The following is a 14202-nucleotide window of genomic DNA, read 5'->3' as shown; positions in this document are numbered from 1 at the left end:
TATAATCCATCACTAGTTTTCATTCTGATGTCTTCCCTCTCCTCATACTCTGATATTAGTGTCTCAATTTCTAAGGCTGTTAAGAGCCAATCCTTGAAGTTTTCCAACAGATTGAACATTCTGATTCAGATGATTAGAATGTGAGATTTAAGCCTTTTAGAATCCCTGCTCTAATTTCCTAGCACTGTATTCTAATATCAAAAGCCCAGTTTCTGCATAGTTTCATGCTTTCTTCAGTGTTCTATTTTATTTAATTTTAAATTTAAATAAAATTTTATTTTATTTTTATGATGAGTGTTAGCATGAATTGACTAGTGGTCTAGTGATTTTTGTAGTACAAAAAGAGAAGGTTTAAAAGGTCATAAAATTCTCAGCTTTTTTAATGTTTGGTTTAGAATAGATTATGTTCAGTCCAGTTAAGCATAAATATAGTTTTCTGTAGAAAATGTTAGTGAAGCATATTTTTAATAACTTCTGAGAATACTTACAGCAATCCTACATAAACTAAGGGATATTTTTAGTGGGGCATGTCTAAGTTTACTACATGAATAGAGACAAGGTTTTTAGGGTGCCGGTTTTGAACTTCCATTTTGGTTGGTTTCTCAAGCTTTCCGATATGTTTTGTGTTCCAGAACACAAATTGTGCTTTACCTTTAGCCATATGAATTATACACTAAACTAAAGCAGCGTTGATGGAGTCTTTAATATGATTAATTAGACCTTAAGGGAGTGCTAGAATTCTGTAGAAATACTGAATGAAGGAAAAGACCATCTCCAGTAAAATGAATGCTTCTTCAGTAACTTAAGGTGGAGACAAAATACTAATACAAAGGGAAGTGCTGTGCCTTTGATTTCTCATTAAAATAAATAAATAAACATTGACCAGTGGGGAGGATTTTCCAAACCTGCAAGATGCATGCTCTTAAGGGCTATTACCCCTATTACATTTAATGGTTACAAAGAGGCCTCCTGAGAGTTTTTTGTGATACCTTTATAACTTGGATGATTTTACCGCACTAAACTTTTTGTTGAGAAATTAGCTCTCTCTGTCCAAACTATGTAGCTGATTTGATTCATTGTTTCATGCTCAAAGTGCTGTTTATTATCCTTTTTGTATTTTAGCCAATAGAAATGTAAGGTTTTATTAGACCATGGCACGATAGGGTGTAAATTTATCCAGCACTAGCCTGCTGTGGTCTAACTTTGTCTATGCCTTGCCGACGTGCGTTAACAGTTTGTTAGAGCACTTTAAGATAGTTCTCTTTCAAAAAGGAGTAGTTCAAAGTGCTCTAGTTAATGGTTAACATGCATCAACTGAATGTACATGAATAGTTACACCATGGAAGGTTAGTGTGGGGTACATTTACACATTAGCTTTCCACAATGTAATTGTTTGTATAGACAAGTTTAAGGTTGGTTTGCATCACTGAAAAAGTTTGCAGATGACAAAAAAATTGGGGGAGTGGCAAATAAAGAAGAGGACATAGGTCGTTGATTCAGAGCAATCTGAATCACTTGGTAATCTGGGTGGAAGCAAACAATATGCGTTTTAATATGGCTAAATGTAAACATATACATCTAAGAACAAAGAGTGTAGGCTAGACTTGCAGGGTCGGGATCTCTGTTCTAGGAAGCAGTGACTGAAAAAGATCTGGCTGTCATGGTGGATAAACTGAACATGTGTTCCCAGTGTGATGCTGTGGCCCAGATTGCTAATGCAATCCTGGCATGAACAAATAGGAGAATCTTTAGTAGAAAAAGTTTATCTTAGATACTGCTGTGACCACTAATGGAATACTGTGTCCAATTCTGGTGTCCACAATTCAAGAAGGACTTGGAGAGGGTTCAGAGGAGAGCCATCAGAATGATTAAAGGATTAGAAAACATGTTTTATAGCAGTAGACTCCAGGAGCCCAATCTATTTAATTTAACAAAGAGAAGATTAAGAGGTGACTTGATTACAGTCTATAAGTACCTACGTCAGGAATAAATACTTAACAATGGCCTCTTCTATGTAGCAGAGAAAAATATAACAACTTCAAATAATTGGATCATGAAGCTACACAAATTCAGATTGGAAATAAGGCATAAATTTAACGATGAAAGTAATTAATCATTCGCACAATTTACCAAGGGTCATGGAGGATTCTCCATCATGACCATTTTAAAACAAGATTGGATATTTTTTCTAAAAGTTCTGCTTTAGGAATTATTTTGGTGGAGGTCTATGACCTGTGTTATATCAGAGGTCTGACTAGATGATCATAATGGACCCTTTTGGCCTTAGACTCTATGAAAGGTTGGTTAATTAATTAATTAATGGCGTTGAGTTTTTAAAAGAAATCCGTAACCTCTCATAAAATTTTTCATCCATCTCTCAATCCTTTGGTTGTTATTCAATTAGAGCAGATCTAGCTCAAAGCCATTAATTAAACTTCTAGCTTCCAGTATTTAAGTCCTGGTTGCTTTAAGGGTGGAGAATGTTATATGAACTTCTGAGACTGCATTGGTTTTTTGTTTTACAGAGTTGTCCTGGTTCAACTGGTGCCTCCCAGGATCGTGTTTACTCAGCCTGCTCCTTATTCTGTGCTTCAGGGAATCCTATGATAGACTTTATCTTGATGTCGTTGTCTCAGTTTAATAGCACAGAACTGGCAGAGTTGGAAATCGATACTGCATTCTGCACGTTTCTTGGAATTGCATAGCTGTATGGAGGAAAAAGCAAAGAAACTACAAAATTTTAAATGCTGTTTTACCAGTCTACAAAGATATTTTTTTAAAAACATCTTTTGACTTGATCTTTGTTACAGACTTGATAAACAGTGTGGTACTTGAGTTGGGAATCAAAGTATCTTAAAATACACAAGTGGTATATATCTGATGTGTGTATTCTAGAGTCAGAACTGTGATATCTTATTTAAAAGAATACTTGTAGCAATTAAGTGTACAGATTTTCTGTGCCAACTCAAACCACTTAAAGATTGCATTAGGTACCCATAGGATGCCAAGTTACCAGTAATCTTTCCATCAGTCAGAATAGGAATAGTGAATCAACTTTTTTTAAAAATTTGTAACTTTTAAATAGTTAACACGTTTAAATATTAAAAGGCCAGCAAATGAATAAGTTACAATAATGTGGTGTCTTTACACTACATTATGTTCTAATAAAGCCATTTCTGATAGAAGACTCTAGTACCTGGGTTTTCAACCATACTGACTAATCTTAGCAGTCCTTGCACTACTAGAAATGCTTTAATTTTCACTCCAGAACAAGTGTGGACTGAATAAGTGCAGTTTTAGTCATATAGTAGTTGCCACTAAAAGTCACCATTAGCTGTGAAAGTAGCGTCTGAAATTCTGCGGTTTTTCCATATGCTTAGAATAGGAGAGAACTGTGGGGTATCTCAGATGTCATAGTTGATAACGTAATGGCCACCACTATACTTCTCTTTCATCTCCAATTAATGCTGTGAAACCCAGTTCCATTACACTGAATAGTGTAGGGCCAAATCCCCTGTAAGTTTAGCTTTAGTAAAGATTTTAGGGTTTGGGCCATAGTGCATGTGTGTTTAAGATTAGTTTACAATTATGGGTACCTAGATAATGTTTTTTAAATATCCAGTTCTTTACAAGTGGTACATTTCTGAAATGACTTTGGACTTTGTGAGGTGCCCTTGTTAGCGGTGAAATGACAAATCGTGGAACATTTTGATTCATGAGTCCATGAATTTTGCTATAACCTGGGAAGTACAATGCCAACTGGTAAATTGTGGTCAATCTGGCCCTTAATTGAACAGAAATATTTAAGACAAGTTGAGTAGTTTTTTAACTCAATTTTAAACTGGTTAGTAACTTCTGAATTATTATCTTATAATTCAGTTCAAAATTATTTACAGCATTTCCATTGTGTTCCTGTATTTTGTGTAATGTGTGTGTGTGCGTAAATGTATAGATTCGAGTGTGTGCATATATAATATTTATATGTTGTATATAATTATAGAATATATAAATATTGTATATAGAGTGTGTATATAGGTTTATTTTAAAATAATGTGGTATGCTACTGCAGTCAACTGAAGCAGTCATTTCAGTGAATGAAGATGTACACAGACCCCAACTGTGACATGAGTTTTATTTCACTGGGTGAATGTCTTTTCTTAATGTAGCTATTTGATCTAGAGGGATGTGTATATGTTTGTGGGTGTTGGCATGTAATGTTCCACTTCAGTGAGAAATCTGAATCAAACGCATTCTACTCCTGTGAGGGGCTCTGCTCTGCCATCCCTGAGTAATACAGCCACTATAACTCTATAAAATAAAAGCTGAACAATGCGCTAATCCATCCGTTCTGTCTGCTTTCTCTGTAGAGAGCAAATATTTCATTAACACTTTAAATTCAAAATTGTATTTATGCAGTAAAATGAAATAAGTTATTTCACATTTTCTTTTATTGTTTTCAACGAAAGGGGCATATTTACCATAGCAGGTAATGGGGATGATGTGATCTAGTTTATTGGCTATATCAGCTATTACAAGATCAGAGTTCTTCCTTGAAAGGCACTAAAGATAACTTAAATAAATCTAACCAACAGGTGAAGAACAGTTGGACATATCCTTTTACTGTCTTCACCTTTTCAGTTGATTGTACAAAGGTGTTAACCCACTCAGTTTTCTTGGCCTTGTTCTACTATAAAGCCATCACCTTGCAGTCTTTACTCAGCTAGAATTCCCATTAAGTCTGATGGAACTTTTGCCTGAGGAAGAACTACAGGAGCAGATCCTAATTATATTAAGTTCTCCCATAGGTAAGAGTCTGGTGCTATGAGAAGAAGTAGAAATGAATTTTCAGACTTGGACTTCATCAGATCAATATATCTTTGGGTGAAGGGAATGTGTTGGAGGGCAGAGGAAATATCAAATATTGTAGCTTTGTTAAAGTTAAAATGCAGTTTCTAACATGATCTTTAAAATAGCTCAGATCTTCATTTGACTGCACAGAAAACATTCTCCACCATAGAATCCAAGCCAGCAGCCCTTATTCAGGCAGAAATCCAGCTGAAGCCAATGAAAATTCTGCGTGAGTAGCATTTACCAGAGCAGGCTACCTATTTAGTATTTTTGACTTTCTAAGGGTAAAATCTATCTTTGCTAATCAGGTCATACTGAAAGAGACTTCATGCTGCAATGGGTTTTAAATATTGCTTATGTGTTAATATATAATAGTTCCAGAAAAGATTCAGAAATGAAATATAAAATATTTCATGTTTACTATTCAACAGCAAAAGAGCACATCAGTTTTTGGAAGTACAACTTAGTTTTAATTATCCCTTTAATTTTCAGTGAGTAACAATGGATATGTTTTCATGTCCATGTGGGGCGTAATCAATTACTGACATGGATTGAACATTACAAACATTTCTCACCCTAACTCGAACTGACTTCAATAGGAAAATATTCTGAGAAAAGACAATATTCCCTTTCCCCTCTTGGCTCTGTGTTATTTTCTGTAGAAATCCAGAAGGGCAATTTTTCCTAGCCCTGATAAGTGCAAAGCCACTAGAATATGGACAATTATGCTGCATTTTGTGTTGAAAATGTGAGGAATGAGGCTGTGCAGTTCCCTTTCCTCGTTTGTAATAGATCTTTGTTTAAATAGCTATTTATATTCTAGGCTGCGTCTCAGGTTTTCACTTGGCTCCATAATAACTGTAAATTCAACTTCCAGCTATGCTGCTTTTTTACTTTCGTTGGCTCCAGAGTTATATTATTTCTCTTGCTGCTAATGAGGCAGATCAGATTTAGAAGGACCGGGCTTCACTTCCATCCCTATTTTCTTTCTCTTCAGTTTCCCCCTCTTCCCCTTCCGCCACCCCCTGTCCACATCCTCCCTCTTGTTTCCCTTCTCCTTCCTTTATGGCCTTTTCTCTTTTAAATTGTGTCTACACAAGTACCGTGGAAGCAGAACTTTCTGAATTCCCAGTTCAATTCTAGAGAGAGAAGGGTTGACCAAGCATATGGAATATTCAAAGAAAGTTATTTTCAATGTTAGAAAATCACTGAACATGAAGTGCAGAACCCAAGGATTTTAGGTACTATGTGTACATTGTATATACTGTATTGGAGATAGAGCATATACGGGCACAAACTATATATGTAGTTCCTGTACCCACAGAATATGAAGGAGGAAATTGTATAGTACTGTATGTAATGTATACAGGTGTATGCTACAGCTGAGATTTTCAAAGCCACCTAAGGAATTTAAAATGAATGGATATTGGGTGTCCTAAATCCCTAAGTGTCTGGGAAAATTTCAGCCTATATGTGTGGCTCGTGTATCCACAGTGTTATGAAGAGACTGTTTTGTACAGATCCAGTTGTTTGGAAATGGGCTGGAGATGATGTCCTGTCTCTCTGTAGGACATTTTAAAATTAAAATACAAGGTTACATTTGTCAAATCTCTTGATGCTCAAAGAGGTACTTGAGTGCAGAATCATGTTAGTAACAATGGTTTTGCTTGTGACTAGGTTCCAAGAACAGCATCTAGAGGAGTCTGATCCTGAGAGATGCTGAGCATCTGCAGCTCACACATTGAATGCATTCCTCACTGGGTTTGATGAGAGTTGCTGGTTGCTTGCATGTAAGAGAGATTATATTGCTACCTGGAATGTGTGTTATGGAGAACGTTTAGACTACAAAAAAAGTGAATACATATTCTTACATAATTAATATGTGTGTACATATATTGGCTGTTACCAAAAAGGGGGAAAATAGTAGATTTGTGATGTGGAATCAAAGAATTTATCATAGAATTGATTATAGAATGCCTGGCCTGAAATTGATTATAGAGGGCCTGGCCTGAAACTGAGTAGCCTGAACTGTGATGGAAGCCCTCAGGTTAAATCACTGACAGGATGCCCCAAACTGAGATTGAGATAAAGATGCTAAAATCCCACAGGATGTCTCAGGACCACCATTTAAATGCAAACTCCTTTTGTGAACTCTAGCCCTTTTGATGTCTGTAAACCGACATCTCCTGTTCTGAGAAGTATCAGTACGTGCCCCCCTGTCTTCCTGGCCCCATAGGAAGTTACTCCATACAAATTAGCATTTTAACATGTATTGTGTAGCCACCCATCTTTGGGTGATAGCCAGGTACCTGATAACCACATTGTATAATCAAGTGACTCTTTGGTCTTTCCTGTGAAAACATCTGGCGTACCCCATTGTACATATAATTGTCTTTCCTGTTAAGTATAAACTGTTAATCAAATTCCACTATACGATCAACATGTAAATGAACCTAAGCAACCCCTATATAAGTCTTTTGTATCTGGTAACCAGGTGAAGTACATTTGCCCAGCATCCAGACATGCTGCTTGACTTCCCTATAGCCACCTGGGTTTTCCCTATGGCTATAGTATTCCCCATAGCTATGGTTATGTGATTGTGTGTGTGTCACAATTAAAGCTGCACCCGATCCAACTTTAAAATGTAGCAGTGTGACTTTATTTTTCCTCGACAGTGAGAATTGACTGGTATTTGCATAGGGATTAGATGTTTTATCCCATGGCTTTAGACATCCTATAAAGCTATTGAGAGCAGCAATTTAGTAATAAATCTACATTTCTCATTATATTGAGTCATTTTTTTAAAACTTCAGAGGAAACAAATGTTGACTAGTTTGTGGCAAACAGTTGTTTTTAAGTGCTAGTTTTTGTATATTTTATTAGGCTTGATAGGACCTACATATAATTTACTGTAATTGTTTGACAGGATAACTATTAATTGGTGTGAAAATACCAGAAATTCAGAACACTGTTGATGGAGGTTGTACAGTATGTATTGATGGTGTGCTTAGAATTTTGTGTTGAATATCATTGTGTTAAATTTTATAAAGAACCAGTGTGATCTCTCTCTCACTCAAATGGCAGTTACAGATAGTCACATAGGGCTAACAGCTCACCCAATAAAAATGAATGGTAATTTTGCCATTATCTTCAGTAGGTCCAAGATATAGAAATGTGGAGCTGGGAGAGATTATAAGAGGTCATCTGGTCTAGCCCTCTGCACTGGGCAGGACCAAATAAACCTAACCATGACAGGTGTTTGTCCAACCAGTTTTGAAAAACCTCCAATGACGGGGCCAGAGTCAAGGACACTGACTATCATAAAGAAGAAAACTCTGAAATTATAACAATACCCACATCATTTTGATCAAGCTTATTAGTTTCTCTTCAGCAAGTCCATGTTGTTATTGACGAGATTATGGTTCATCACAAACTTTTGGGCAGTGGTGCTCTCCCAGCACCAATAAAAAATGAAAAAGTCTCACTTAAGTTTGCTATTTTAGGAGGCGTAGGAATATCTGCTTTGATTCATAAGGGAGTACTGCTATTAAGTAACATTTCAGTGGAGGATGCAGAGGCCACAATGAAATCAGAAAACCTGTCAATCTGCTTACAGCAGATTGCGTTTCAAGGGAGATGAAAAAATAATAAATTGAAGGGAAAATTCATCTTTATCTAAAGTTTTAAAAAGCAAAGGTAAATATTTGTGCAGATGTTTTGATTTCTGTTTTCATCGTGGATCTCTGATGTGTGTGGGACAGTGTGTTCTGACAAATTTCTTCTGAATTCCATGATCCTACATCACTTCACTCTTACTCCTTTTTTACTAGATTTGCATAGTGAACACTACAGCATGATACTCATTAAAGAAAGCAACATTACAGAAAATATCTGTGGCAGATATTGGTCCAGAAGTAAGAGATGGTGAATTAGATATGACGGCCAAGGCTTCCTTCCATAGGTGACTGGTAAAGCGGGGTATCCCCGTTTTTCGTAACCAAGCTTGAGACCTCTGAGAGGGCCTCATTTTTAGAAAGCGGTTGGCACTCTCTCCTGGAAGTCCTTAAGGTATTCTGGACCTGGAAATAATTTATAAACACATAATTTATTGCATCAATATTTCTTCCTTGTTCCCTGCACAGCTATTGTGTGTTCATAACACTTCAGGAAATATGATTGCTGGGTTAATTGTTAAAGCCTTCATTCAATGTTCATCCTTGAGATGTTTGTTTAGAAGACAGTAATTGACCTTGCATACAGAGAGTAAGCATAAATTTGTCTTTCTTGTGTTCCTTACTTACCTACTCTCACATACTTTGTTGCTTCAGTGGATTGTCATAGTAAACAGATGAGTGGAAAGTGTGTTTGCTAGCATAAGTACCTTAAAATCTTTCCTGATATGCCCCGTACATGCAAACTTTCTGCAATTCTTAAATGTAATGCTTTGACTGCAATACTTTTAGTGCTGGAATGATACTATATTGGTTTGACACAGAATTAAAGTGAAAAATACAGGAGTCAGCTTTTACTTATGTGATGCTCTTTTTTCGAAGTGTAGGAGTCAGTGTGTATAGCTTACTCTTTTCAGTAGATCTTCCTGTTTTTACGGTGTGTAGTCGTTGTTCACTCTGTGACTTCCCCTGTACATTTATTTGATATGTTCATTTTTCACTATTCCATGAGTATTGGAATTTATGGATGACTTTCTCATGTTCTTATTCAGAGTTTTTCCCCTTTATTCCCTCTAACCTTAGTTCCACTGTATGTAAAAGTCAAAAGAGATTATTTTCCTTTGTCGATGGTCTGTACGTAGAGGTGATGGGTAGTATTGTGGTTAAAGCACAGGACTGGGAGTCTGGATGCCTGGTTTTTAGTCTTGCTCTGACAGATTGAGAGATCTTGGAAAAATTACTTAACCTCTTTGTGCCTCAGTTTCCTCAGCTGTAAAATGAGGATAATACTTCCCTACCTTACTAAGGTGTTGTGATGTTGAAATGCTGTCTGTAAAATGTTTTGAGGTCCTTTAATGGAAGGTGCGAGCTCTAGAACTGCAAAATATTGTTAATGTCTGGTGTTCCTATATATTATTCAGGTTTTTATTAAAGTGACTCTTTATTAAGAACATAGAGACTAATCCTGTGGAGTTACTGAGCTATCTTTGAAGTCATCAGGAGTTGAATGCACACAGCATTATTGGGATCAGATCCCCATATATGGCATATAAATATATATATCCATACATTTAGAACTGCTCTGACAGGACAGGTAACCTCAGCAAAAGCAAACTGATCAGAAAAGATGATGTACCATGATCTTAGAGAAGATGGAAGTGTGTGTGTCGGTGGGTGAGTCATCTGGTTTTAAAGCTACTGTTTCTTAAGCTGTATATCAGCCGTGCACCTGTGTTTTGTAGGCTCCTTTACTACAAAGTCACCTTTTAAGAGCTGATTGTCATACATATTGGTTATTTAACTGTCCTTTGAATTGGTTTTGAAATTTTGATTGCCCTTTGAGGACAACCTCATTTGTTCTAATTGCCTATGAACTAAATACAACTATCTTGGATTTAAATCTGTGTCAAATGCATGGGTCAGGAAAGAGACAAAGACATCTTAAGTATTAGAGATGCTTTTTGAAAAGTGATGAGTCATGTTGCAGGTGCTTGCAGTGCCCTTGGCAAGAAGCATAGTGAGCTCTCAAGTTGCAAGAATTTGCCTCATGGGGCTTTATGTTCATATCATTAAATGGAAACCCAGCAAAATTCCACTAACAGCTCTCTGAGGATCCTTGGCTCTTTAACTAACTGCACTGCCCTGTATGTTGCTTAACCTATTGTAAAGCATCCCCTCTGAATTGGGCCCCGTGTCTCTGAGTAGGATTTTCACTGATTTAAAATTCTACTTGCCCTACAGAGTCATCTTTAACTATATGTTCTAGAAACAAGTACTTGATGTGATGGAAATATTGGCTTTTAATAATTTGCCATAGTTAGTTTTCTTTTGACATGATGTGAACATACAGAAAAGTAAAAGGTTGGTGTGTGTGTGGCGGGGGGGGGGGAGGGTTTGTAAACTATCCTCAAATGGTAAGACTGTTCAGTTTTATTGGAGTTTGTATGCATTTTACTTTTGCTATTTTAAAAAAATACGATTTATTTTAGGAAAAATTCTTTTTATGCAGTATTCTGATGTGATGTAATTTTATTTTTTTTAAATAGAGTTTAAACTACTGTGCACTTGTAAACGTAATATAGCTGCCATTTAATTTCTTTTAAAACTGGAATCTTACTGTGGAGATGTGTGTGTCTGTTATTTTCTGTACTGCTTGTTTCACATTAAAATAGTTATTCATGTTTGTTGCCAGTATTTTCAGTAACTTGGAAAGTGTAAATATTAATTTTGTGTCATATCAATGTTGAAACATTATCAAAGACATTGCTTTGAAATGGAGCTTAGTTTGCTTAAACTTAGACCTGATACTATAGGACTGTGACAGGGTGCTCACTGCGGGGGTCGCCCTCTGCACAGTCAACACTCCTTCCTGCAATTGCACACCAGCTCTCCTCTCCTGCAGCCCCTTTCTCGCTCCCGAAGGTGCAGCGTCCACTTCGTGATTCAGCCCTCCGGCCAGGTCACTGTGCGGTTTCCCCTTCTGGGATATGTATCAAAGTCCCTGCTCACCAACAGTCTCAGGCAGTCCTCCCATTCACTGACCCAGGTGCCACTCCCTCAGGGGCTGGCAGGGGAACCCAGGCCTGCCCTCTACTCTGGGTGCCAGCTTAGCAACCCTCTAAACAGTAATTAAGGTATGGTTCTCTCCTCCACCATGATGCCTTTCCTTGAGCCTCTTCCTTACCTCCTGGCTCTCCCCACTTCTCTGGGTTTGCCAGCCTCTCAACTCCCTTCTCCCAGGGAGTAACTGTGGGCTACTAGCCTCTGTAGCCCCCAAACACTCTCCCAGGGGGTGTCGGCACACTACCTCCCTGCAGCCTCTTCTGCTGCCAATTTCCTGTCTTGGCATGCCTTCTTCTAATTAGCTTCCTCTAGCTTAACAGTTCCCCGTTAGCAGCTTAATTGGCTGATTGGGCCCACTTGGCCTAAATTCAGTCCTCTCAGGGCCAGTGTGGGGAAGTATGCCCCATCACAGTGACTGATCTAAAAGCAATAAAAAGACTTCTGTTGACTTAATGGGCTTTGAATCCAGCACTTTGTGGATAGCAAACATTATTCTAGAAGCTAAAGATTTTGTATTGTATTACAATAATATTCATAGGCCCCACTAAGAATCAAGGCCCCTCTGTGATAGGCACTGCGCACATGCGCATGCCTACACACAGAGACAGTGTGTGTTTCAATTGTTAGTTTATTGTACAACGTTGAGATAGTGCCCTATGAACCTAGATTCATGTTCATTGTTTGGAAGACTGTCTAACCTAAGGACAGACACTCTTTTAGTTCAGAAGAGGAGGGAGATTGATGGGAATTATTGATGAAGAAAAAAAAGAAGGAAGAATTTGAAGAGGAAAGAGTGCGTGTTCGGCAGATGACAGGGAGAGTGTTGTAGATGTAGGGTTATAGGCAATCCTTATGGATTCCTTATGGATGCTTGATAAAGAACAGTATAGGTCTACTGATTAACAAAATCAGAAGGTACACTGATAACATTGTAGAGCTGCTTACTAGTTAGTATTATGTTGAATTTTTTCACTATAATATTCTGTCAATAGAATTGGTTTTTACTGAGCACAGCTTTTGCTCACCCAAAAATCTCAATGGCGCTCACTGAGAGGAAGATTGGCCTGAGATTCAGGAGGTCTGAGTTCAGTTCCTGGTTCTGCCATGGACTCTTTGTGTGACTTTGAGTCATTTAATCTGAGCTCCCCAGCTGTAAAATGAGGACGATGACACCTCCTTTGTCTTGGGTACTTAGATTGTAAGCTCTTTGGGGCAAGGGCTGTTTCTTACTATGTGTATGCATAGCACCTAGCACAGCTAGGCCACAATCTCAGCAGAGGCCTCTGATGCTCCATAGTACAAGTAATAACCTTTTGGAAATGATGTGCACTTTAAGAGATTAGTCTAAGAGTAGCATTCTTAGTAGTGTCACTTTCTGTACTGCTGAGTTTTCATTGCCCTAAAGACATATTTCTAACTTAGAACCCAAATAGAAGATACAGCAAAATTTTACTGAGAGAGGTTGCGTTGGTGTTCAGATTCTCAGTATGGCTGAAACTTGGCATATTATCCAGTGCCCCCTAGCTACAATTGATTTAACTTAATCTGCCATTGTTGAGTTAGCACATGGTGAAACACAATGTGGATGAGTCCCCATAGGGTTGGTGGTATCCATGCATCAGGTCAACTTATTTGTGTGCACAGTAATTTTGTAGACAGCTGTAGATTCACGAAAGGTAAAATGTGCTCAGTAAGATGGTTCAAAGATTCCTCTGTGTGACTGGTAGAGAAAGAACAGACGGTGGTTTACCCGCACAGCCCTATGTAACCTTGGTTCAGGGCACGAGGATGTGTAGGGTGCATGCATGGGCTGAACGGGCATTACTACTAAAAATCGCCCATCAAAGGCGCAGAGTGCATTCGCAACTGAAGTGGAGCAGCCACAGAGGCACACATCTTGAAGAACTTCAGTTAACTCACAAGGTAAGTAACTGCTCCGTCTCCCCTCTTTGGGGCTTTGTCTGTGCCCTGAAGATAGGGCACTGGCCACGTGAGCACAAAAGACTGTACCAACATACTGCCGCTTGAAAGTATTGACTGGTTGTTGCCATGTTTAATGTATTCATCTCTCTCTTTTGTGTCAGAGCAACTTTACAGTCATGGGGAGCAGTACAGCATTGCCATTCATTCCTGTCCATGTTGTGCTCCTCCACTGAGTCCAGCCTGGTCATGTTCCTGCATACGATGTCCTGCCATTTCCCAATGGTTAGCCTCTAGGTTGGACTGACTTTGGTTATGTTTGCATTATTTGTTTGGCATCTGTTATCTGATTGTGTGCATGAACAGGGCATATTAACCAAAAGACCCAGGTCTAGGGCACTTATTTCTTGGGAAAGGACAGAGATAGAGCAGTAAGTAGAGCTGGGGTGGCGGGGCACTATTTTATGAGAGTAGCTGGCATATCTTCAGTAGCTGCAGGGGCCTGTGCCAGTTGGCCTAGGGAGTAGCTACAATTGTGTATTGCAGAGGAGTGCCATGGTGGCTGATGAGGTAGGGTGGGAGTTAAGAACTGAGGCTGAGCTTGGGAAAGGGACTGCAAAAGTAGCTGTGTGAAGAAAAGAGCTTGTAACTTTAGCACAGCCATGGCATCCTTCTGGTCGCTGTGTTGGTGCATCAGGAT

At 38.3% G+C, this 14202-nt stretch overlaps 1 protein-coding gene across 1 annotated transcript in view; it reads left to right on the top strand.

Moving 5' to 3' along the window:
- The window catches only part of SLC49A4 (solute carrier family 49 member 4), a 115469-nt gene extending 104267 nt beyond the window's left edge, over positions 1–11202 (top strand). Inside the window, exon 9 of the mRNA XM_067549634.1 lies at positions 2526–11202. Coding sequence (XP_067405735.1) covers positions 2526–2641 — 116 coding nt within the window. The 3' untranslated portion in view covers positions 2642–11202. The remainder of the gene's footprint in view (positions 1–2525) is intronic.
- Positions 11203–14202: the final 3000 nt, after the last annotated feature.

The sequence above is a fragment of the Emydura macquarii genome, unplaced genomic scaffold (genome assembly GCF_026122565.2).
Source record: "Emydura macquarii macquarii isolate MOO-44397 ecotype Brisbane River unplaced genomic scaffold, CSIRO-AGI_Emac_v2 contig_1253, whole genome shotgun sequence".
NCBI lineage: Eukaryota > Metazoa > Chordata > Testudines > Chelidae > Emydura > Emydura macquarii.
The sequence above is the reverse complement of the archived record's forward strand: the minus strand, read 5'-3'. Positions and strand labels throughout refer to the sequence as shown.